This window comes from Erythrolamprus reginae, chromosome 4 (genome assembly GCF_031021105.1).
Source record: "Erythrolamprus reginae isolate rEryReg1 chromosome 4, rEryReg1.hap1, whole genome shotgun sequence".
NCBI lineage: Eukaryota > Metazoa > Chordata > Lepidosauria > Squamata > Dipsadidae > Erythrolamprus > Erythrolamprus reginae.
Window position 1 is genome coordinate 35325112 of NC_091953.1, and position 26119 is coordinate 35351230.

General features: G+C 45.2%; 1 protein-coding gene across 2 annotated transcripts in view; it reads left to right on the top strand.

Moving 5' to 3' along the window:
- The window catches only part of F5 (coagulation factor V), a 70735-nt gene that overhangs the window by 599 nt on the left and 44017 nt on the right, over positions 1-26119 (top strand). For both annotated transcript variants that reach the window (XM_070749970.1, XM_070749971.1), the window contains exons 2-7: positions 8561-8652; positions 10529-10651; positions 15535-15747; positions 18693-18836; positions 18924-19145; positions 25106-25271. In XM_070749970.1, coding sequence (XP_070606071.1) covers positions 8561-8652; positions 10529-10651; positions 15535-15747; positions 18693-18836; positions 18924-19145; positions 25106-25271 — 960 coding nt within the window. The remainder of the gene's footprint in view (positions 1-8560; positions 8653-10528; positions 10652-15534; positions 15748-18692; positions 18837-18923; positions 19146-25105; positions 25272-26119) is intronic.

A 26119-nucleotide genomic window follows, 5' to 3' on the forward strand; every position in this document is an offset into this window, starting at 1 on the left:
TATATCTAAGAAATAATAGAAAAGAAGATATAGTAATAGAACATATCAATGAAAGAATAGAAGAAGAGATATAGGAATAGAAGAAAGGTATAGGAGATATTTTATAGGAGAGCAATAGGACAGGGGACGGAAGGCACTCTGGTGCACTTGTACTCGCCTCTTACTGACCTCTTAGGAATCTGGATAGGTCAACCGTAGATAATCTAAGGGTAAAGTGTTGGGGGTTTGGGGATGACACTATGGAGTCCGGTAATGAGTTCCACGCTTCGACAACTCGGTTACTGAAGTCATATTTTTTACAGTCAAGTTTGGAGCGGTTAATATTAAGTTTAAATCTGTTGTGTGCTCTTGTGTTGTTGTGGTTGTTTCTTTTGTTACTTTTTATCATTAATTATCTAATGTTTTATTTGTACAAATTACCACCCTATAATTGTTTGACAAAATAAATAAATAAATAAAATAAAAAATAATTAGGCAGGTAAACTGTTTTATGAACGCAACCAGTTAATAAAGATGAGGTAACCAATTAGATGGTGTTGGATTCATTTCAAGAGGGGGGGGCATGCTATGATTTTCACATTGCTTTGAGTGAAAGGCATGGCTTAGCCTTTTCCTTTCTTAATTCATATTTTCCCATTTCAAACAATTGCTGCGTTAGGGGAGACATGATCAAAACATTTAAATATGTTAAAGGGTTAAATAAAGTTCAGGAGGGAAGTGTTTTTAATAGGAAAGTGAACACAAGAACAAGGGGGCACAATCTGAGGTTAGCTGGGGGAAAGATCAGAAGCAATGTGAGAAAATATTTTACTGAAAGAGTAGTAGATGCTTGGAACAAACTTCCAGCAGACGTGGTTGGTAAATTCACAGTCACTAAATTTAAACATGCCTGGGATAAACATATATCCATCCTAAGATAAAGTACAGGAGATAGTATAAGGGCAGACTAGATGGACCATGAGGTCTTTTTCTGCCGTCAATCTTCTATGTTTCTATGTTATATTATCAGAGTATTCAAACTTACAGTCCTAATGCTTACTTTCAACTGGAATTGTTAAAGTGTAGCTAGTCTTAGCTATTCCTTGTTGTTACAGAGACACTTTGGTTCTATGATTTCCAATATATGTTTTTATTATCTCTGTGCACCACTTTGTATATACAGTATACTGTAATTCAATAACTGTTGAAGGGAAGCATTAGGGTGGGTTCCAACTTATCTTGCTGCTGGTTCGCTACCTCCCACACTGCGTGGGCACCCTGCAGGGGTGCGCTTTGTGGGTGCACTGCGTGGACATGCTATGTGGGCTTGCTCCATGGGCGCACACTTGGTGCGCATACATGCACGTACAGTAGTTGGGAGAAAGTTCAGAAGCAACGTGAAAAATATTATTTTACTGAAAGAGTAGTAGATGCTTGGAACAAATTTCCAGTAGACGTGGTTGGTAAATCCACAGTAACTGAATTTAAACATGCCTGGGATAAACATAGATCCATCCTAAGATAAAATACAGGAAATAGTATGAGGGCAGACCAGATGGACCATGAGGTCTTTTTCCGCCATCAATCTTCTATGTTTCTATGTAATCAAAAATACAAAAAAACCCCACCCAAAGCTGAAAAAAGATGGTGACCACATGCCCAGTGCAAGAACTTTAGAAATTTAGATTTGTTGTAAATTGTTTTTTTTCACTTTGTTGTGAGCCGCCCCGAGTCTGCGGAGAGGGGCGGCATACAAATCTAAATAAATAAATAAATAGATAGATAGATAGATAAATAAATAAATAAACAAACAAACAAACAAACAAACAAACAAACAAACTTGGCTTCTGTGCATGCTCAGAAGGATTTTTTTTAAAAATCAAAAACGTTTTTTAAAAAGATGGCAGCATCCACTGCTTGGCAACGACTGATCTAGTTCAGTAACATCATTGTGATGTCACCAATGGGTCGCTACCGGTTTGGGCAAACCAGTCTGAACCAGGAAGAACTCACCCCTGATTTTAAATGAACAATGATAAGCACAGCCCAGAAAAGGCTTTACCATTTGAATTAGGAGATACAGTTCGGTTTACTTTATCCTTCTTTCTATAAACATTGCCACATGTTTTCATTTGCTTAACAGCCTCACTACTCTTTGCCCTTTCATTTCTACATGCTCTGCAATAACTCCTTATCCAATGCTCCCACTACTTATCTACTATACTATTTTCACTGGCATTCTATCCTTTATTTTTTATTTATTTATTCATTTGTCCAATACACAAATACATAGGAAGAAAGATAGACATGTGATAATATAAAAGAGGGTGAAAGTGAACTTAGAGAAGATATATGAAAGGAAGAGAATATATAAGATAGGTGAAAGAAAGGAAAGACAATTGGACAGGGGACGAAAGGCACACCAGTGCACTTATGTACGCTCCTTACTGGCCTCTTAGGAACCTGGAGAGGTCAATCGTGGATAGTCTAAGGGAGAAGTGTTGGGGGTTAGGGGTTGACACTATTGAGTCCGGTAATGAGTTCCACGCTTCGATAACTCGATTGTTGAAATCATATTTTTTACAGTCAAGTTTGGAGCAGTTCGTATTAAGTTTGAATCTGTTGCGTGCTCTTGTGTTATTGAGGTTGAAGCTGAAGTAGTCATTGACCTCTCAGCTTTGTTGATATTATGCTGCATGTTAAATTTCAATATTCCAGCTCTTGTGCTTAAGTTCTGAATATTTTTTTTCATTCCTACTATTTTCACAGATTACACCATTCCGTTTATACTCGGCATTTATTCTGTTCTCTTTCTTTTCTCTTATGTAGCTATATGTCTGACTAATCCCAAAATTATTGTGTATCTTGATATGATTTCCAGGTGTGACAGTCTCTTTATATATCTTTGGTTTCCACAACTGTAATAAATGGGTTTGCATCAATCTGTAGGTTGACTTCTATATGTAGATGATTAATAGGACATTCCATCAGCTAGTTTCATTAAAGTATAAAGTGTTGCAACTAGAGTTTAGCGGTAATGTGTAAGTGGATGGTGTTGAGTCTGTATATATTACCATGTAAATAGTTGCCTGAGGTGAATGCTGTTACCAGGCAGATTGAAAAGAATAGGACGCGTCTGATTGGCTCAGACGCAGCACAGCTCTTTTGGCGCGAGCCTTAAGAGTATAAATAGAGCCGAGTTTCTCATTGCCGGCTGGTGAGTTCCCAGCTGATCGTCACTTGCGGAAAGAGCTGAATAAAGGGAACCACTGTTTAGCAATTCGTCTGGCGTCTCAATACTTTTCACTGGCGACGAGAACCGGAGAGAACCTACAAGCAAGATGAATCCTTCGCAGATCGGCCGAGCACCCGACTACTTCGACCCCGAAAAAGCGTCTTGGGAAGCCTACATGACCCGCTTCGAAATCTTCCTGGAAGCCGCCGGAATGGGGACCGCCGAAGACGACAGGAAGCGAGCCATCTTCCTTAACTACTGCGGCCCCGAGATCTTCGACTTGGCTCAAACACTCACCGATCCGCTTCCTGCCAAGAACGTGCCGTGGCCAGACTTACAATCCAAGCTTGCGGGTCATTTCAAACCCACGAAGCCAGCTGTGGTATACCGCCATCAGTTCTCCAGGATGGCCCAACGAGAAGCTGAGTCTATCAATCAATTCGCCACAAGACTCCGAACCGTCCTGTCAAAATGCCGTTTTGACAGCCCAGAAGCTCGACTAACAGACGCGATCATATTCGGCATGAAAAACGCCACCGTACGAGGCAAACTCCTCACCGAGGACGAACCTACATTGCAAACCGTCATCAAGCTTGCCCAGACAGCCGAGGTCGCCGAAGCGGCTGCCAAAGACCTCCAAAGCCACGTCAACAAAGAAACCGTCTCTAAAATCTCCTCCACAGCCGATCCAGCCGACGACCTCAGCCCGCCATCCGCCACCGACGATTCCTGCCTCCTGCTTCCCAGCGACCCCGCACGACAACCGAGATACCCTCGCACACAAGCTCCATGCCCAGGTTGCCGGGGAAATCATCCGCGACTTCGCTGCCCGTTTCGGGAAGCCATCTGTCGCCGCTGCAATCGGCGCGGTCACATCGCTGAGGCCTGCCGGGCTCCCCAGCCAGAGGAAACCTTCTCTGCTCCGCGCCAACAGCGTTTCTCCTACCAGGCTCCACAGGCCCGTGAAAACCGGCCTCCAAGATCTTTTAACCGAAAAAACAACTTAGCCGCTAACCGCGACTACAACAGAGGTAACTGTCAAACTTACGTAAATTGCGCAAATTCAACGCAAGGCACCAAAATCATTATTTCCCTACTTTTAAATGGCAAGCCTTGTGATCTAGAACTGGACACCGGGTCTAGGCACTCTATTATGCCTTGGGACAAATTTAAAATGTATATGCCACATGTCTGTAAGTCTATGTTAACTCAAACTGCTTTGATTATAAGGGATTTCCAGGGACATGTAATCCCTGTATTGGGTAAAATTGATATTCCTGTACAATTCAAATCTGTTAATTGTTCCCTACCTTTGGTGATAGTGGATGGGGCAAGGCATTCCCTCCTTGGGTTAACCTGGATGGCCCCCTTAGGTATTGAGATCTCTGGCATCTGTTTAGTACAGTCCCCTTCTAATACCCCAGATTTTGTACTTGAGTATCCTGAAGTATTCAGCCCCACTTTGGGAACGTATAAGGGGGACCCTATCTCTTTCTCCATAGACCCAAAGGTTCCGCCCATTCGCCTGAAACCACGAAGGGTTCCTTTACCTTTACTGCCTAAACTAGACCTTCAGTTAGATCAACTTATTGCTCAAGGAATCCTAGTCCCTGTAGAGCAAGGGCCATGGGAGACTCCAATTGTCACTCCATTGAAACCAGACGGTTCGCTAAGAGTCTGTGCAGACTACAAGTCTACTATAAATAAGGCCCTTCAGCATCACCCCTATCCCATACCTGTAGTTCAGCACCTCCTACACTCCCTAGGAGAGGGAAAAGTCTTTGCAAAGATCGATCTTGCTCAGGCATACCTGCAGCTTCCGGTCGATGAGCCTACCTCTTTGGCTCAGACAATTGTCACGCACAGAGGTGCTTTCCGATGCACAAGATTGCAATTCGGGGTAAGCATAGCCCCTGGGATTTTTCAAAGCTTAATGGAGCGAGTGTTAGCGGGGCTTGAAGGAACCATACCCTACTTCGATGATATACTAATTTCGGCTAAAACCATTCCCCAATTGAACCAGAGAATCAGGGCTGTCCTACAACGACTCCAATCCAAGGGCCTCAGGGTAAAAGCAGACAAGTGTGTATGGGGCACCACTAGTATTGAATTTCTAGGGTATAGAATAGATAGTCAGGGCATCCACCCCACAACCGATAAATTAAAAGCAATTACCGAAGCGCCTGAACCAACCAATAAGACTGAACTACAAGCTTTTTTAGGTCTTCTGAATTTTTATTCTATTTTTTTGAGACAGAAGGCAACGGTCGCAGAACCCCTCCACCGACTCCTTCAGAAGGGAATTCCCTGGACCTGGGGCAGACCTGAACGCCAAGCATTTTCTCTAATAAAGACCTTATTGACTTCTAATAGTGTGGTGGTTCAGTACAGTTCAGTCTTGCCCATAAGGCTTACATGCGATGCTTCGGCTTATGGGGTGGGCGGAGTACTGGCCCACGTAATGCCAGACAACACTGAGGCACCTATAGCTTTTTTCTCCAGAACACTAACCCCTGCTGAACGTAACTATAGCCAGTTGGATAAAGAGGCCCTGGCTTTAATAGCTTGCATTAAGAAATTCCATAATTATTTATTTGGAAGGAGGTTTGAATTAATAACCGACCACAAACCCCTTTTGGGACTGTTGCCTTCAGATAAACCTACCCCTCCGTTCATGTCCCCTAGACTGATTAGATGGGCTCTCTTCCTCTCCAGTTATCAGTATACCTTAATACATAAGGGAGGGAAGTCCATAAGCCACGCTGATGGACTAAGCCGGTGCCCCTTGGCACAAAGAGGGGAGGAACCAGTTCCTTCAGAGGATGTACTACTGCTAGAAATAGAAGAAACCCCCCTAACTTCAGCCAGGGAAGTGGCTGAGCATACTAAGGCAGATCCCATTCTTCAAAGAGTGATAAATTGTATACTCAGGGGTTGGCTTGGGGGACCAGAGGAGGGGGGACTGGCAGACTTTAAGACAAAGCGACTAGAATTGTCATACTTGAAGGGATGTGTACTATGGGGGGATCGAGTGGTCATTCCAACCACACTTAGGCAAAAGGTGTTGAGTATGTTGCATGTGGGACACCCAGGCATTGTCCGAATGAAGGGGTTGGCAAGAGGATACCTGTGGTGGCCGGGCCTAGATCTCGATATAGAACATTGGGTAGCTAAGTGTGACCCCTGTCAGGAGTCACGACCCAATCCCCCTCGAACTGCCCCCGTAGAGTGGGGAGAGCCCACTGGGCCTTGGTCCAGGATACATATAGACTTTGCTGGCCCCATCGGGTCCCAGTTTTTCCTGGTGGTCGTAGATGCTTTTTCTAAGTGGGTAGAGATAGTGACTATGCAGAATATAACAACATGTGCCACCATAAAGGCTCTGTATCATTTGTTTGCAACCCATGGGTGTCCTGATGTCCTTGTTTCAGATAATGGACCACAACTGACCGCACGACAATTTGAGGTGTTTTTGAGTAATCTAGGGGTCAGACATGCGCTAATCTCCCCTTACTCCCCATGGGCTAACGGGTTGGCTGAACGTTATGTGCGTGTGGCGAAAGAGGCGCTGCGCAGAGCAGGCCCTGGAGAAGTACAAAGTAAATTAGACCAATTCCTGTTAATGCAACATATTACTCCAAATGCTGCCACCCATAAAAGCCCTGCAGAAGTCTTAATGGGGCGGAAACTAAGGTCCCCTTTAGACAGGTTACACCCCCGATTCTTGAATACCATGGGTCAAGGTGAAATGTCTGTAATGCCTGAAAGAAGCATGTATCTAGGCCAGAATGTATTTGCCCGAAATTTTGATGGGGGAGTTCAATGGGTAAAAGGAAAAGTCCTACAACAAAAAGGGCCTAAAACATATTTAATACAATTAGAGGATGGCCGTATTTGGAAACGGCACATTGATTACTTAAGGGGGCGGATTAACTCTGAAAATGCGCAAACCGCCATTGTAACCTCTTCCCCCAAAGCAGACTCTTATGTACAACCCGACTTGTTGGATGTAAATTTGGGCTCACCGAGGCTGGAACGCTCCCACGACACCAACGAGCCACCATCATCCTCCTCCGACGTCGATTCAGCCTCCATCCGGACTTCGCTGCAGGCCGGAGCCCCCACTCAGGCCCAGCCAGGCTCCAGATCCGACAGAGAGCCAACCTCCACCAACGAAGTCCCAGACTCAACTGAATTGCGCAGGTCTGAGCGAGCCGCACGCAGACCTTCACGATTGGAGGACTTCATCACATGGCTCAGCTGATGGACAGTTGCAACTAACTAAGGAGGGAGGGGTGTTGAGTCTGTATATATTACCATGTAAATAGTTGCCTGAGGTGAATGCTGTTACCAGGCAGATTGAAAAGAATAGGACGCGTCTGATTGGCTCAGACGCAGCACAGCTCTTTTGGCGCGAGCCTTAAGAGTATAAATAGAGCCGAGTTTCTCATTGCCGGCTGGTGAGTTCCCAGCTGATCGTCACTTGCGGAAAGAGCTGAATAAAGGGAACCACTGTTTAGCAATTCGTCTGGCGTCTCAATACTTTTCAGATGGCATGATGTAGATTAATGTCAAGATATTGTTGAAAACCCAGATATTTACCTTTCCTTTCTTCCCAAGTATTTCCTCTTGTCGGTGAAAAACTCCATTGCAGTATTTCCTGTACATTCACTGCATAGGGCCAAGGGCATTATAGAGACACTGATAATGTATGGGAATGTGCTTCACTTGCATAGTGAATTTTCAGCCAAAGAGTTGGAATACAGTGATCCCTCGATTTTCGCGATCTCGATCTTCGCGAAACGCTATATCGCGATTTTTCCCACCCGATGACGTCACTCTCTTCCTTTCTCATCTTTCTTTCTCTCTCTCTTTCTCTATCTTGCTTCTTCCTCTCTCACACTCTCTTCCTCCCTCTCTCATCTCTTTCTTTCCTTCTCTCTCTTTCTCTATCTCTCCCCCTCTTGCTCTTGAGCGGCAGGCGGCGGGCGGGCAGGCGAGTGGCGGGCGGGCAGCAGCGAGGAGCCGAAGATCGGGGTTTCCCCTTTGCATGGGCGGCGGGGAAACCCCGATCTTCGGCTCCTCGCTGCTGCGGTGCTGCCGAGCAGATCAGCTGCTGGGCGGCCGAAGAAACCTTCCCTGGGTCTTCCCCGCCGCCCACGCAAACTCCACCATCTGCGCATGCGCGGCCATGGAAAAAGGGTGCGCATGCGCAGATGGTGTTTTTACTTCCGCACCACTATATCGCGAAAAATAGAGTATCGCGAGGGGTCTTGGAACGTAACCCTCGCGATACTCGAGGGATCACTGTATATTATTTTACCAAATTATTTTGTATGGTTTCAGATTATCAAAGTCAGATGCTGCATTTAAAAAAATTGTCTATAGAGAATATGAAGTAGGTTTCAAGCAAGAAAAGCCGAGAGATGAGCTTTCAGGTAAAGGCAATATTTTCAGACTATATTCAATGTATAGTGTACCCATGATTATGAATTCAGATGGACTGCAATTGTAAACCATCCCAAGTTTACCCAATTTCTAGAGCAGAGATCCCCAAACGTGGCAACTTTAAGACTTGTGGACTTCAACTCCCAGAATTCTCGAGCCAGCTAAGCTGGCTGGAGAATTCTGGGAGTTGAAGTCCACAAGTCTTAAAGTTGCCAAGTTTGGAGACCCTTGTTCTAGAGTATTGATTAAGGATAGGGTACCATCTGGGGTTCTTTAGATATTGCTCCAAGAGCTCCAATCACAATTGATTTAACAATGGATTGCTTTTTTCCAAAGAGTTCAATTTTAATCTGCAAGTCCTGATATATTGTAATTCTGTTCAAGTTGTTTTCTCTCAATTCTATCATCCTCTGGAATAGAACATAATAACATTAAAAGACTTTCTTCTTTTCAATAGCTGCTATATCAGGCACACTATAAACAAGATGCCTATCTGTTTGGATTGTAAAGTCCCATAAGATCTTAATCTATGCATTTTCCAAATTCTTCTCAATGTCTCAGTAGTTTTTACTACATTTAAATCCAAGCCTCTGGCAACATTTCCAATGGGTGGTTCTGGCAATGCTTCTATTCCGTTTGTGAAATGTTGCTTCAGCTACTGATCAAATGGTCAACTGTTTCATCCTTCGTACAACAAAGTTGACATTTACTGTTGTTTGTTCCAAAATGATTTTTCACCTTCATGCAATTAGTAGTCAAAGCTGTTCTTGAGGCATTAAAGTAAAGCCTTCAGTTTCTTTAACACTCCTGATCTGGGAAAATATTTTACTGAAAGAGTAGTAGATGCTTGGAACAAACTTCCAGCAGATGTGGTTGGTAAATCCATAGCAACTGAATTTAAACATGCCTGGGATAAACATATAGAGTGATACCTCATCTTACAAACGCTTCGTCATACACGTTTTTCAAGATACAAACCCGGGGTTTAAGATTTTTTTGCCTCGTCTTACAAACTATTTTCACCTTACAAACCCACCGCCGCCGCTGAGATGCCCCGCCTCCAGACTTCCGTTGCCGGTGAAGCACCCATTTTTGCGCTGCTGGGATTCCCCTGAGGCGCCCCTCCATGGGATACCCCACCTCCGGACTTCTGTGTGTTTTGCGATGCTGCAGGGGAATCCCAGCATCGCAAAAATGAGCACTTCACTGGCAGCGGAAGTCTGGAGGTGGGGTTTCCCAGCGAGGGGAGACTCAGTGAAATCGCAGCATCGCAAAAACACAGAGGTTCGGAGATGGGGTTTCGAGGACTTCGGTGTTTTTGTGAAGCTGCGATTTCACTGATGTTCCCTTCGCTGGGAAACCCCACCTCCCGACTTCCGTTGCCAGCAAAGCGCTCATTTTTGTGATGCTGGGATTTCCCTGCTGGGATTCCCTTGCAGCATCACAAAAACACAGAAGTCCGGAGGTGGGGTTTCCCATGGAAGGGAGCCTCAGGGGAATCCCAGCAGTGCAAAAACGGGTGCTTCGGCTGGCAAAAGGGGTGAATTTTCGGCTTGCACACATTAATCGCTTTTCCATTGATTCGTATGGGAAACATTATTTCGTCTTACAAACTTTTCACCTTAAGAACCTCGTCCTGGAACCAATTAAGTTTGTAAGACAAGGTATCACTGTATCTCCTAAGATAAAATAGAGGAAATAGTATAAGGGCAGATTAGATGGACCTTGAGGTCTTTTTCTGCCATCAATCTTCTATGTTTCTATGTTTACATTCAAGCCAGAAGAAAAAGAAAACAAGTATATATATATATTTATTTATTTATTAATTATTCTCTTTAAAATCATTTTTTAATGTGCTTTGAGCAGGGCTCCTAGGGCCAACCCTACGAGGCGAAGTGGGAGACGTCCTCATAATTTATTTCCAGAATTTTGCTACTCAGCCTGTGAGCATTCACCCGCAGAGTGCTGTGTACAACAAATGGTCAGAAGGTAAATGCTGATACTATTGTTCTGCATATCTCGGTCCATTTTTATAGATCTTGGGTAGATTTAAACAATGGTGCTAAATTCTAAATAAACAGGGGTAGGATTGTTCCTGAGGGCAAGAGCTGGCAAAGACAGAAGCAGAGACCCAAATGTTTCTGAGGACATTCTTAAACAAAAGAGAGAATTTGACTGCTTTCCAAATGGTTTGAAGCCTCAGCTACAATTGAGCCCCAAATTTCTGTTGCTAAGTGAAAGTGTTATGAAGTGGATTTTGCCCCATTCGACAATCTTTCTTGCCAAAGTTGTTAAGTGAATGATTGCAGCGATTAAGCGAGTGATACTGTTGTTAAGGGAATTTGGCTTCCCCAATGTCTTTCTTTGTCAGAAGGCTGCAAAAGGTGATCACAATCATCATGAATATGAACCAGTTGCCAAGCATTCAAAATTTGATTAATAATAATAATAATAATAATAATAATAATAATAATAATAATAATGTTCTCAAGGTAAAGCAAACCAAAATGTGGTCCCAGTGGTACTTGGCATGCCGGGCGCGGTGCCAATGGATCTCAGTGGTCATTTGAAAACCATCGGAATTGACAAAATCTCCACCTGTCAATTGCAAAAGACCGCTTTACTGGGATCGGCAAACATAATTCGCCGCTACATCACGCAGTCCTAGGTGCTTGGGAAGCGCCCGACTGGTGATGAAATACGAAATCCAGCATAGTGATCTCGTTTGCTGTGTTGTATTGACGTAATAATAATAATGATGATGATAATAATAATAATAATAATAATAATAATAATAATAATAATAATTTATTAGACTTGTATGCCGCCCCTCTCCGGCTATTTGATCATTGGGATGCTGCAATGTGCGAAAAACATTCCTAAGTCACTTTTTTTCAGTGACATGGTAACTTTGAATGATCACTAAATGAACTGTTATAAGTTTAAGGACTACCTCTGAATAGGGGTTTGTTAATACTTACGAAAAATGCAGCTTAGTAGAGCTATATCCTTGCATTTTTGATGGGGAGAGGGGTTGTGAGCAGGCAGGGGTTCCAACTTGCCACCACTATCAGTGCAGGTGACCGGTGGGTGTGTGGGTGCATCTGGTGGGCGTGCACATGTGTTGGAATGGGATTTGGCTTCTGCGCAGGAAGTAAATCTAGTGAGAAAATGTGTGGGCACACAAGGTTTCAGCGGTTTTTTTTGCTTCCGCGCATGCATGGATGCAAACAATTGCTAAAAATCACCAAAATCTCACACATGCGTGTCCTCTTGTGAGATTCTGCGCATGCCCAGAAGCTAAATTTTGCTCCGATATGCCTGCGCAGCCCGCTGATCACCCAGAGCTGCCCATGCAGCTCCATTTCCGCTACTGATGTGTTGTCTCTCGCTCATTCCGGTAGGAACCCAATACTGGTTGTGAACCTTTTAGCATCAGTCTAAGTCAGGGTTGTGAAACTCACGGCATGCTGGACAGATGCATCATGTGATAGCCACACCCATGCCCAATTTAAGAGGGAAGCGGGGAAAAGTCACAATGTGTCTTGTGACGACGCTGTGACAATGCAAGTTTGAAGTCCCTGGTTTAGGTGAAGCTATTTCAGCAAAATTGGCTATTCCAGCTCCCACTTACAGTAGGAAAAGCAACCTTGAGTTTCCCAGACCCAGATCATTTCTTCTGATCCTCTTGCAACTCTGTTGGCTCTCTGTCAAGTTATCTAATGGTATTTAAGAATGATTATGGAACTGGGGTGAAAAGAGGTTGCAGCTGTGGGCTTCTGTGTCTTATCTGACCATTCCCTAGGCCAGTGTTTCCCAACCTTGGCAACTTGAAGAGATTTGGACTTCAACTCCCAGAATTCCCCAGCCAGCGAATGCTGGCTGGGGAATTCTGGAAGTTGAAGTCCAGATCTCTTCAAGTTGCCAAGGTTGAGAAACACTGCCCTAGGCAGCCTCTCTTTGCCTAACCCGCAAACTCACTTCCACTTTAAGTCAGTTTTGCCTCACTTAAAAAACCCCAGGTTTGTTCTGCCATCTCATACACACAAAATCAAACAAAAATATTCCACATGTACTGTAAACATGGAAGAGGATGCCAACAACTTATTTTGGTTTTATATAAAGTGATTCAGGTCACCAAGGAATTATATTTTTGCAGTCTCGTTGATCAGCTGAAGGAGGGTCAATAAAAGGCCAGAATATTTTATGTCTCTTTTGGGTTTGCAGGAGTGAAGTTAATCCTAAGGCTCGACTATTAAATATCAGTACTAAATATACTGCTCAATTAAATAAAGGGAGCACTCAAATAACACATTCTAGATCTGAATGAATGAAATATTCCCATTGAATACTTTGCTCTGTACAAAGTTGAATGTGCACAACAGCATGTGAAATTGATTGTCAATCAGTGTTGCTTTCTAAGTGGACAGTTTGATTTCACAGAAGTTGGATTTACTTGGAGTTATATTGTGTTGTTTAAGTGTTCCCTTTATTTTTTGAGCAGTGTAATTTAAAACATTTAATGTTTATATTAATTGTAAATATTTGTCAAAGTTCCAGGTAGCATCCAAACTAAATCAGAATCCAACTCAAATTCCAATTTATTGCCAGAGCCATCCTGGCACCTACACTGGGAAAGCTGAATCTGAGTTTACCACCCAGTTGAAAGTTCACATCCCTTGTCCCCCACCCACAAACTTGTCACGTTGCACACTCAGATTGTGTCAGAATTGGCAAATCCTTCTTCCACTTCCGCCCAGGTGGGTGGGCATAGGTTGGCCTTGAACCACTCAAAAGAATCCTTTGTGGCTCCACTTGTTCCCTCATGAAAATCACCCCTCCCAATTCCCATAAACATCAGGCCTTCTATAGATAGTGTGGCAAGCTATTAATTTATCACCGACTTCTGTCCTGGCTTCAGATATTTATAGTTAAATATTATAAATAAAATTAAATAAAATTATTTAAAATAGTTTGAAGGGATTGAATAATAGAAGTGGAGCCAAATGAAAGAGCTCTTGGACTGTGCTACCCCTGAGTAGCAAAAAAAGAAAGGGAGGAAGGAAGGGAGGGAGGGAGGAAAGAAAGAAAGAAGATTAGATTAGATTTATTGGATTTATATGCCGCCCCTCTCCGCAAACTCGGGGCGGCATATAAGAAAGAAAAAGGAAGGAAGGGAGGGAGGGAGGAAAGAAAGAAAGAAAAAGAAAGGGAGGAAGGAAGGAAGGGAGGGAGGGAGGAAAGAAAGAAAAAGGAAGGAAGGAAAGAAAGAAAAAGAAAGGGAGGAAGGAAGGGAGGGAGGGAGGAAAGAAAGAAAAAGGAAGGAAGGAAAGAAAAAGAAAGGGAGGAAGGAAGGGAGGGAGGAAAGAAAGAAAGAAGATTAGATTAGATTAGATTTATTGGATTTATATGCCGCCCCTCTCCGCAAACTCGGGGCGGCATATAAGAAAGAAAAAGGAAGGAAGGAAGGGAGGGAGGAAAGAAAGAAAGAAAGAAAAAGAAAGGAAGGAAGGAAGGAAGGGAGGAAGGGAGGAAAGAAAGAAAGAAAAAAAAAGAAAGGGAGGAAGGAAGGAAGGGAGGGAGGGCGGGAGGAAAGAAAGAAAGAAGATTAGATTAGATTAGATTTATTGGGTTTATATGCCGCCCCTCTCCGCAAACTCGGGGCGGCATATAAGAAAGAAAAAGGAAGGAAGGAAGGGAGGGAGGAAAGAAAGAAAGAAAGAAAAAGAAAGGGAGGAAGGAAGGAAGGAAGGGAGGGAGGGAGGAAAGAAAGAAAAAGGAAGGAAGGAAGGAAAGAAAAAGAAAGGGAGGAAGGGAGGGAGGGAGGAAAGAAAGAAAGAAGATTAGATTAGATTAGATTTATTGGATTTATATGCCGCCCCTCTCCGCAAACTCGGGGCGGCATATAAGAAAGAAAAAGGAAGGAAGGGAGGAAGGAAGGGAGGGAGGGTGGAAAGAAAGAAAGAAAAAGAAAGGGAGGAAGGAAGGAAGGGAGGGAGGGCAGGAGGAAAGAAAGAAAGAAGATTAGATTAGATTTATTGGATTTATATGCTGCCCCTCTCCGCAAACTCGGGGCGGCATATAAGAAAGAAAAAGGAAGGAAGGGAGGGAGGAAAGAAAGAAAGAAAAAGAAAGGGAGGAAGGAAGGAAGGGAGGGAGGGAGGAAAGAAAGAAAAAGGAAGGAAGGAAAGAAAGAAAAAGAAAGGGAGGAAGGGAGGGAGGGAGGAAAGAAAGAAAAAGGAAGGAAGGAAGGAAAGAAAAAGAAAGGGAGGGAGGGAAGAAAGAAAGAAAAAGGAAGGAAGGAAAGAAAAAGAAAGGGAGGGAGGGAGGGAGGAAAGAAAGAAAGAAAAAGAAGGGGAGGAAGGGAGGGAGGAAAGAAAGAAAGAAAAAGGAAGGAAGGAAAGAAAGAAAAAACAAGAAAGGGAGGAAGGAAGGGAGGGAGGGATGAAAGAAAGAAAGAAAAAGAAAGAAAGAAAGAAAGAAAGAAAGAAAGAAAGAAAGAAAGAGGAGCAATGAAATATAGGAAAACTGAAATATGGATTAAGATCTCTTTTTTTTATCATATGTGGACAATCGAAGAAAGTCCCAATTTGCAACCAGATCTGTAATAGAATGAGCAAGTGTGTGCATGCCCACTCACACACATATGCATTTAATTACAATGGCATTGTTGGTAATGAATGAGTAGTGTGATGACCTAGAGGTGGAGATGAAAATATACAATATCTGCTGAATATAACTCTGTACTGGTGACAGGAAAAGCATCCGGCCAGTAATCACTCAGATTCCATCCTGCAAGGGTTTATGGGGTCATTAAAAGATGATGATGGTTGGTAATGAATCACAATAACTTCTTTCCTTTGCCATTGTAGGTTCTTCATACTCTGATGGGACATCAGATATGGAAAGACTGGATGATGCTGTGCCTCCAGGCCAATCGTTCAAATATGTGTGGAATATCACTGCAGAAATTGGGCCAAAAGCAGCTGACCCCCCCTGTCTCACTTATGCCTACTACTCACATGTAAACATGGTGCGAGATTTTAATTCTGGTCTCATTGGTGCTTTGCTGATATGTAAAGAAGGTAACAAAATGTGTTAATGAAGCTGCAATCCGTTCAAGTGTTAATCATTGCTGGGATTAACCTGCAATGTGCTATCTTTCTGTTCATGTTTGTATTTCTATCTGTTTAATGTTTATATTTCACAGGAGGTTTTGTTTCCTTTTGCTAAAGATCAGAACAGAATTATGAAGGCTATCACATACAGTGATCCCCCGAGTTTCGCGATCTCGATCTTTGCGAAACGCTATATCGCGATTTTTCCACCCGATGACGTCACTCCCTTCCTTTCTCATCTTTCTTTCTCTCTCTCTTTCTCTATCTTGCTTCTTCCTCTCTCACACTCTCTTCCTCCCTCTCTCATCTCTTTCTTTCCTTCTCTCTCTTTCTCTATCTCTCCCCCTCTTGCTCTCGAGCGGCAAGCGAGCAGCCGGGCGGGCGGGTGAACGGGCAAGCGGAGCGGCCGGGTGGGCGGGGTGAACAGGCCAGCGAGCAGCCGGGCGGGCGGGTGAACGGGCAAGCGGCAAGCGATCTTGGGGTTTCCCCTTTGCCTGGGCGGCGGGAAGACCCAGGGAAGGTTCCTTTGGCCGCCCAACAGCTGATCTGCTCCGCAGCGCGGCAGCAGCAAGGAGCCGAAGATGGGGTTTCCAACGGGGAAACCCCATCTTCGGCTCCTCGCTGCTGCCGCGCTGCGGAGCAGATCAGCTGTTGGGCGGCCAAAGGAACCTTCCCTGGGTCTTCCCCGCCGCCCACACGCAAACTCCACCATCTGCGCATGTGCGGCCATGGAAAAAGGGGCGCGCATGCTCAGATGGTGTTTTTACTTCCGCACCACTACATCCCGAAAAATCGATTATCGCGAGGGGTCTTAGAACGGAACCCTCGCAATAATCGGGGGATCACTGTAATAGGAAATTCTGCTAATAGCTTTCAAAAGCTTACATTGAATCCAATAAGGTCTCTGTAATTAGAGATGGCAGGAAGAACCATATAAATGCATGGAAACTATGCTGACATGCAGCCAGTAATGGGCAGCCAATTTTTTTACTGCCACACTGTGGGTGTGGCTTATTTTGTGGGCGTGGCTTAATTGTCATGTGGCTGGGTAGGAGGGGCTTCCTGGCCATCTGACCAGGTGAGAGTGGCTTGAACGATCATCATCGTTCAAGTGAACTGTTAAGTCCTCGACTTACAACCTTACCAATGTCGCTCACTGGGGTGCTGGGTAGCTAGTTGAACGGGTGCTGCCAGAAGCATAAATGCTGCCAGCGCTGCTCCACCCACGCCTTCTGCTTGCACCTCAGGTGGGAGGTGGCCATGTGAGGCTGGAGGAGAGCCGGGCAGGAGAGAGGGAAGCTCGTCCGAGGCCAGGAAGGAGGAAAGAGGAAAAAAGCAAGGAGTGCAGACGCAGATGCAACAGTGGCAGCAGAGAAAAAAAGGAGAGCCAAGCCGAGACCAGTAATCCAGGAAGTGACAGCCGCTGATCAGATGGAATTGCGCATGCATCTTCATTTCATTTCACTTCATTTCTGCTGGTGGAACTGTGTTCCACCCTGTCCTGCCTGCTGCCCATCCCTACATGCAGCCTAGTACCAACTAGAATTGCGTGCAACTCTCTTCATACAACTCATTAGAACTTAAAACTCAATAAAGCTATTTAATCTTGAAAATGCTACCAGGCTCTGTATATGCTATCAAAGATGGATAGGGGCGGTTTTTGTGCTGCTGAAGAGGAGAGAACGGTTCCGACAATATACAGGTTGTGTTTTTCAGGCCCCAAAGCATGTATTTTTACATTAAATTGTATAAACTTCTTCTCTACAGTGGAACCCCGACATAAGAGCTGCTCTACTTAAGAGCAACTCGAGATAAGAGCTGGGAGGGGAGAGATATTTTTGTTCTACTTACAAGCCCAAATTCGAGATACAAGCGCCAAGGAGCTGTCTCCTGAAGCCAAATGCTAACTTCCGCGTTCGGCTTCAGGAGACAGCTGCGAAGCGGCGCGCGTGTTTTAAAAGGTTGCAGCCGGCCTGGGGGGCTCGGGGGGGTGCTTGCAGCTTTCTTTCTTGCTCTTTTTCTTTCTCTCTTTTACCTTCCATTCCTCTATTTCTTCTTTTCTTTCTCCTTCCCACCTTCTTCCCTCCCTCCCTCCCTTCACTCATTCCTCTCTTACTCTCCCCTTTCATAAGTTTCCTTGCTTCCTTCCTCTGTTCCTGTCCCTTCCCCCTTTCTTTCTTTCTTTCTTTCTTTCTTGCTTGCTTGCTCTTTTTCTTTCTCTCTTTTACCTTCCCTTCCTCTATTTCTTCTTTTCTTTCTCCTTCCCACCTTCTTCCCTCCCTCCCTCCCTTCACTCATTCCTCTCTTACTCTCCCCTTTCATAAGTTTCCTTGCTTCCTTCCTCTGTTCCTGTCCCTTCCCTCTTTCCTTCCTTCCCACCCTCCGTTCATTCATTCACCCATTCCTCTCTTGATCGCTTAAAGCCGGTCCCTGGTGCAAAAAGGGTTGGGGACCTCTGTCCTACAGGATTGGGTGGCAGAGAAGTTGAACATATGTAAATTTAAAAGTTTAAGAAAGTTTACAAGTTAAGTGAAAGAAACTTCATTATTCATTTATATGTACATGTACATTTCTTCATTAAAAACATGTCTTTTTGCATAATTTAGACTAACTTTGTGAGTTTTTTGAGGGCTGGAACCAATTAAAATTATTTACATTAATTCCTATGGGGAAAAGTCGTTCGAGATAAGAGCTGCTCGACTTAAGAGCCCAGGTCCGGAACGAATTAAACTCGTATCTCGAGGTACCACTGTATTGGCAAACCAATATGTTATTACCAGGGGTGGATTCTAGCTTACCTCGCTGACAGTTTTTGTTGCACAAGACTCTGACAATTTAAAATAGATTTGCTATTCAAGAAGTAAATTGATAATTTATTCCATCTTGTCAATGTCCTGTTCTTTTCTTTTTAGGAAGCCTAAATGCAGATGGTACACAGAAACTCTTCAACAGAGAATATGTGCTGATGTTCGCTGTGTTTGATGAAAGCAAGAACTGGTACAAAACGCACTCCCTTCAATACACAATTAATGGGTTTGCTAATGGAACATTGCCTGGTATGTCCTCTTCCATATTATTGTTTAGAAGGAAATTAGAGTAACTTCTATGACAACTACAGCAGCTTTTTTTTTTTTAAATTCCAGATATTCAGGCTTGTGCTTTTGATCATATTAGTTGGCATTTGATAGGAATGAGTTCCACTCCTGAGATCTTCTCTGTCCACTTCAATGGACAAACCTTGGAAGAAGACCATTACAAGGTGTCAACCATCAACCTTGTTGGAGGTGCCTCAGCAACAGCCAACATGTCAGTGAGCAGGACAGGAAAATGGCTAATATCTTCTCTGGTTGCAAAGCATCTACAAGGCAAGGTTATGTTTATTAGCAGACAAGATGTATACAGTGATACCTTGTCTTACAAACTTAATTGGTTCCGGGACGAGGTTCTTAAGGTGAAAAGTTTGTAAGACGAAACTGTGTTTCCCATAGGAATCAATGGAAAAGCGATTGATGCGTGCAAGCCCAAAATTTACCCCTTTTGCCAGCCGAAGCACCCGTTTTTGCACTGCTGGGATTCCCCTGAGGTTCCCCTCCATAGGAAACCCCACCTCCGGACTTCTGTGTTTTTGCGATTTATTTATTTATTTATTTATTTATTTATTTATTTATTACTTAGATTTGTATGCCGCCCCTCTCCGAAGACTCGGGGCGGCTCACAACATGTAGAAACAAATCATAAGTAAACAGACAAATTTAAAAATATTAAATATTTTAAAAACCCCATATACTAACAGACGCACACACAGGCATACCATGCATAAATTAAACATGCCCGGGGGGAGATGTTTCAGTTCCCCCATGCCTGACGGCAAAGGTGGGTTTTAAGGAGTTTACGGAAGGCAGGAAGAGTAGGGGCAGTCCTAATCTCCGGGGGGAGTTGGTTCCAGAGGGCCGGTGCCGCCACAGAGAAGGCTCTTCCCCTGGGGCCCGCCAATCAACATTGTTTAGTTGACGGGACCCGGAGAAGGCCCACTCTGTGGGACCTAATCGGTCGCTGGGATTCGTGCGGCAGGAGGCGGTCTTGGAGATATTCTGGTCCAATGCCATGAAGGGCTTTAAAGGTCATAACCAACACTTTGAATTGTGACCGGAAACCGATCGGCAGCCAATGCAGACTGCGGAGTGATGGTGAAATATGGGCATACCTAGGTAAGCCCATGACTGCTCTCGCAGCTGCATTCTGCACGATCTGAAGTTTCCGAACACTTTTCAAAGGTAGCCCCATGTAGAGAGCATTACAGTAGTCGAACCTCGAGGTGATGAGGGCATGAGTGACTGTGAGCAATGAGTCCCGGTCCAGATAGGGCCGCAACTGGTGCACCAGGCGAACCTGGGCAAACGACCCCCTCGCCACAGCTGAAAGATGTTGTTCTAATGTGAGCTGTGGATCGAGGAGGACGCCCAAGTTGCGGACCCTCTCTGAGGGGGTCAGTAATTCCCCCCCCCCCAGGGTAATGGACGGACAGATGGGATTGTCCTTGGGAGGCAAAACCCACAGCCACTCCGTCTTATCCGGGTTGAGCTTGAGTCTGTTGACACCCATCCAGGCCCCAACAGCCTCCAGGCACCGGCACATCACTTCCACCGCTTCATTGACTGGGCATGGGGTGGAGATGTAAAGCTGGGTATCATCGGCATATTGATGATACCTTACCCCATGTCCTTGGATGATCTTGCCCAGCGGTTTCATGTAGATATTGAATAGCAGGGGGGAGAGGACCGACCCCTGAGGCACCCCACAAGGGAGAAACCTCGGAGCCGACCTCTGACCCCCCACTAACACCGACTGCGACCGACCGGAGAGGTAGGAGGAGAACCACTGGAGAACAGTGCCTCCCACTCCCAACCCCTCCAGTCGGCGCAGAAGGATACCATGGTCGATGGTATCGAAAGCCGCTGAGAGGTCAAGGAGCACCAGGACAGAGGATAAACCCCTGTCCCGGGCCCACCAGAGATCATCCATCAACGCGACCAAAGCGGTTTCCGTGCTGTAACCGGGCCTGAAACCCGACTGCCGGGGACCTAGATAATCGGCTTCTTCCAAGGACCGCTGAAGCTGGAGTGCCACCACCTTCTCAACAACCTTCCCCATAAAGGGAAGGTTGGAGACTGGACGGTAGTTATTAAGCACAGCTGGGTCCAGGAAGGGCTTCTTGAGGAGGGGGCGCACAAGCGCTTCTTTATAGAGTGATGGAAAAACTCCCCTCCCCAAGGAAGCGTTGGTAATCTCCTGGGCCCAGCTCCGTGTCATCTCCCTGCTGGCCGAAACCAACCAGGAGGGACACGGATCCAGTAAACAGGTGGCGGAACTCACAGCTCCAATGGCCTTGTCCACTTCATCAGGTGTCACCAGATCAAACTCTTCCCAGACAGGTGGACAAGTACGTGCCCCAGTCACCTCGACTGACTCGTTGTCAGTCGACTCTGTTTTACAATTGGAGTCGAGGTCAGCCCGGATCTGAGCGACTTTATCAGCGAAAAACGTGTTAAACTCCTCGGCACTACTCTGCAAGGGCTCCCCAACTCCCCCCTGGTTAAGAAGGGAGCGGGTCACCCTAAACAGAGCGGCCGGGCGGGATTCCGCTGATGCAATCAAGGCGGCATGGTACGCGCATCTTGCCGCCTTGAGCGCCACTTTGTAAGTCTTAATAAAAGCTCTTACAAGTGTTTGATCAGATTCAGACCTACTCTTCCTCCATCGCTTCTCTAGACATCTCTTTTGGCGTTTCAACTCCCGGAGCTCCTCGTTGAACCATGGGGCTCTACGGGGTCTAGCGCCACGGATGCTGCAGGGGAATCCCAGCAGGGGAATCCCAGCATCGCAAAAACGAGCGCTGCGCTGGCAACAGAAGTCTGGAGGTGGGGTTTCCCAGTGAAGGGAGCCTCAGTGAAATCGCAGCATCGCAAAAACACCGAAGTCCTCGAAACCCCACCTCCGGACCTCTGTGTTTTTGCGATGCTGCGATTTCACTGAAGCTCCCCTCACTGGGAAACCTCACCTCCAGACTTCCGTTGCCAGCGAAGCACCCGTTTTTGCGCTGCTGGGATTTCCCTGCTGGGATTCCCCTGCAGCATCACAAAAAAACAGAAGTCCAGAGGTGGGGTTTCCCATGCAGGGGAGCCTCAGGGGAATCCCAGCAGCACAAAAACAGGTGCTTCGCTGGCAACGGAAGTCTGGAGGTGGGGCATCCCAGCGGCGGCAGTGGGTTTGTAAGGTGAAAATAGTTTGTAAGAAGAGGCAAAAAAATCTTAAACCCTGGGTTTGTATCTCGAAAAGTTTGTATGACGAGGCGTTTGTAAGACGAGGTATCACTGTAATTACAATTAAAAGTTCATTCTCTTGTATACAATTATCACATCCCAGAGACAGTAGCATGAATGTGAAGTGCCATTTGCAAAATGATTCCAGAACAATAGGAACTGTAACATGTTCTATGCGACAGCTGCCGTACATAAGTCCTACATGCCTAGAACCAGCATTTCATACCAGCTGTAGTTTTGGACTATATTGGTTTATTTTTGCTCTAGGATAGTGCTTCTCAAATAGTGGGTGCACCCTCCTGGGGGCATACGGAGTGATACCGGGGAGGCACATGACCCTGGGAAACATACTTTCCAGGAAATTTCTTTTTATTCTAAGTTGCTTCTTTCCTTGTTTAGTTTCCACCCATTGCTTCTTGTTCTATCTTCAGGTGCTTAGGAAAATAGTTTGACTCCCTCTTCTTTGTGGCAATTCCTGAGATCATGTCCCCGCAGGCCTTCTTTTCATTAAACTAGTCATACCCAGTTCCTGCAAATGTTCTTCATAGGTTTCAGCCTCCAGCCTAAGGTAACCACACGTCCCACTTTCGGCAGCACAGTCCCGCTTTTGGGCAATTTGTCCTGCTTCCTGTGGTGTTTTCAAAAAGTCCCGATTTTTAAAAAATGGGACGTCTGGTCACCTTAAGCAAAGGGGAAGGGTCAAGCCAATCTATGACGGACTTGGGCTTGGAGATGTTGCCTAGAAGGAGCACCACCACCAACGTCCGACGTCTGAAGGTCTGGCTGCGAGAAGGCAGGTTCAGGCAGGTTCAGGCAGGGCCGCCAATAGGCCAGTATTACTGCTACTGGCGTCAGGGGTCTGGCCAAATTGAAAAATGGGGGAGGGGGTTTAATACATAATTGGTATGTCGCAAAATAAAGTAGTTTTAAAATGGCGGGGGGGGGAGAGCAGACACTTAAGCTGTATGGGACCCCAAAATTCCTGATGGCGGCCCTGGGTCCAGGCTCCGAGCGTTCTCCCTCAGCGGGGTGGGTGGGCTGGACCGTAAAAAAGACAGCTCTTCTCAACGCCGCAGATAGAGTGGAGTGGGCTGGTGGCTCGGCTCCAGCTCCTCCTTTATTTATTTATTTATTTTATTATTTGGATTTGTATGCCGCCCCTCTCCGAAGACTCGGGACGGCTCACAACAAGTGTAAAACAAATCATAAATAATTCAATTAATTAAAATATTTAAAGATTTAAAAAAACCCATATACTAACAGACACACACAGACATACCATGTATAAATTAAATGTGCCCAGGGGGAGATGTTTAGTTCCCCCATGCCTGACGGCAAAGGTGGGTTTTGAGGAGTTTACAGAAGGCAGGAAGAGTAGGGGCAGTTCTGATCTCCGGGGGGAGTTGGTTCCAGAGAGTCGGTGCCGCCACAGAGAAGGCTCTCCCCCTGGGGCCCGCCAACCGACATTGTTTAGTTGACGGGACCCGGAGGAGGCCCACTCTGTGGGACCTAATCGGTCGCTGGGATTCGTGCGGCAGAAGGCGGTCTCGGAGATATTCTGGTCCAATGCCATGAAGGGCTTTAAAGGTCATAACCAACACTTTGAATTGTGACCGGAAACTGATTGGCAGCCAATGCAGACTGCGGAGTGATGGTGAAACATGGGCATACCTGGGTAAGCCCATGACTGCTCTCGCAGCTGCATTCTGCACGATCTGAAGTTTCCGAACACTTTTCAAAGGTAGCCCCATGTAGAGAGCATTACAGTAGTCGAACCTCGAGGTGATGAGGGCATGAGTGACTGTGAGCAATGAGTCCCGGTCCAAATAGGGCCGCAACTGGTGCACCAGGCGAACCTGGGCAAACGCCCCCCTCACCACAGCTGAGAGATGGTTTTCTAATGTGAGCTGTGGATCGAGGAGGATGCCCAAGTTGCGGACCCTCTCTGAGGGGGTCAGTAATTCCCCCCCCAGGGTAATGGACGGACAGATGGGATTGTCCTTGGGAGGCAGAACCCACAGCCACTCCGTCTTATCCGGGTTGAGTTTGAGTCTGTTGACACCCATCCAGGCCCCAACAGCCTCCAGGCACCGGCACATCACTTCCACCACTTCGTTGACTGGGCATGGGGTGGAGATGTAAAGCTGGGTATCATCGGCATATTGATGATACCTCACCCCATGTCCTTGGATGATCTCACCCAGCGGCTTCATGTAGATGTTAAATAGCAAGGGGGAGAGGACCGACCCCTGAGGCACTCCACAAGGGAGAGACCTCGGAGCCGACCTCTGACCCCCCACTAACACCGACTGCGACCGGCCAGAGAGGTAGTAGGAGAACCACTGAAGCACAGTGCCTCCCACCCCCAACCCCTCCAACCGGTGCAGAAGGATACCATGGTCGATGGTATCGAAAGCCGCTGAGAGTTAAGTTCCTAAGTTCCTGCCTCCTCCATTGGTGCCAATCTCGGGAAAGCAGGCGAAGCTCCAGTAAACGAGCGCCAATCTTTCTCTCTCGTAAATTCAGGGGACAACCGATCCGACCTCCAAGTTTGTTTCCCCCCCCTCTCCCAGCAATTGTTTCGCCTAAGCATCGGTGCTTTTTGCAAGCTGGTTTCAGGCGGAAGGGATCTGCTCCCCTTTACAACAGGGCCCCAGTTGAAGCCTGTGTGAGTTTGGGCTCACGCTGCCATCCGTCCATCTGTGTTCCTTTGTGAGCATACTTCAGGTCACTGAAAGTGGCTAACACAAAATCTGTCAAAAGTAGTTTGTAATTCCACATGTACCAACTTGTTTAAATGTATAAGAATTATGTATCATTCATAGATTTTGTTTTTGTGGACTTAAGGGAAAGAAATTCTTGTTGCTTCATGGAAACATACATTTTTAATATAAAATGGGAAATGCTTATTTTTAATCTGAACAATCTGAAGATCAAGTAGATATGCGTGTACCATAACTAGTAATATGTTTTATTATCCTTGTCCCATCTACTTATTAATTTAGCTGGGATGTATGGTTATCTAAATATCAAAGACTGTGGAAAACCAGACACTTTAACAAGAAGGTTAACCTTTAGAGAACAGAAGATGATTAAGAACTGGGACTATTTCATTGCTGCAGAAGAAATTACGTGGGATTATGCTCCAGAAATTCCTAACAGTCTTGACAGGTAACGTGACTGAATGTGGTTGACTGAATGTGGTTAAATGAATGAAATGATGCCATAAAAATTCATAGGATTTAACACAAACCAAAGCCTTGTAGACCAGACATCTCCAACAACAGATCCATGGTCTGGCACCATATCATGGCATGTCAAAAACTGGGCCATGCAAACAAGCGAAGCCCCATCCACAGGATACAGGCAGCACATAAAAACTTTCCCCATGGACCCAGATCCTAGTGCCCAAAAGGTTGAATTATAAAGTATGAACTTCTTTCTTTCTTCTTAATTCCATAAAGTAAACATCTATTGATACACTGTATATTTCTATTAAGGAGTGTACAGAACGACCTTTGTGTTATCAAGGACATGTATAGAGAAAAACATGGAATTCCAGCAGTTATCCAGGAGAGATGAGTAATTATTCAGTCATACAAAACAGATACATTAAAGTTCAATTAGTGTTTACTTTTGGAAATAGCAAAGTCAAGTTAAACCGTCCAGTCATATACATTCAAATCAGTCAATATCTCTCAATACAATAATAATATTACAAGCATGTCTTTGTCTTACATATCAGACATACATTACAGCTTACAAAACTTACTACATCAGCCACAGTGAATCAGCAGAAAGAACACAGAGAGAAAATCATGCTTTCTGGCTCCCTCTTGTGGCAATTTGCAACACTACCCCTTAAAGATATAGTACTTCAATACATACAAACATTCATTGTTAGCTTTTTTATATATTGCAAAGCCAATGGTCTTGTTCAGAGTACTAACAATTTCATATTACATCATATTACATTTTTAGTTATTTTTTTCTATTTTCATACAATTATGCAGGGAAAA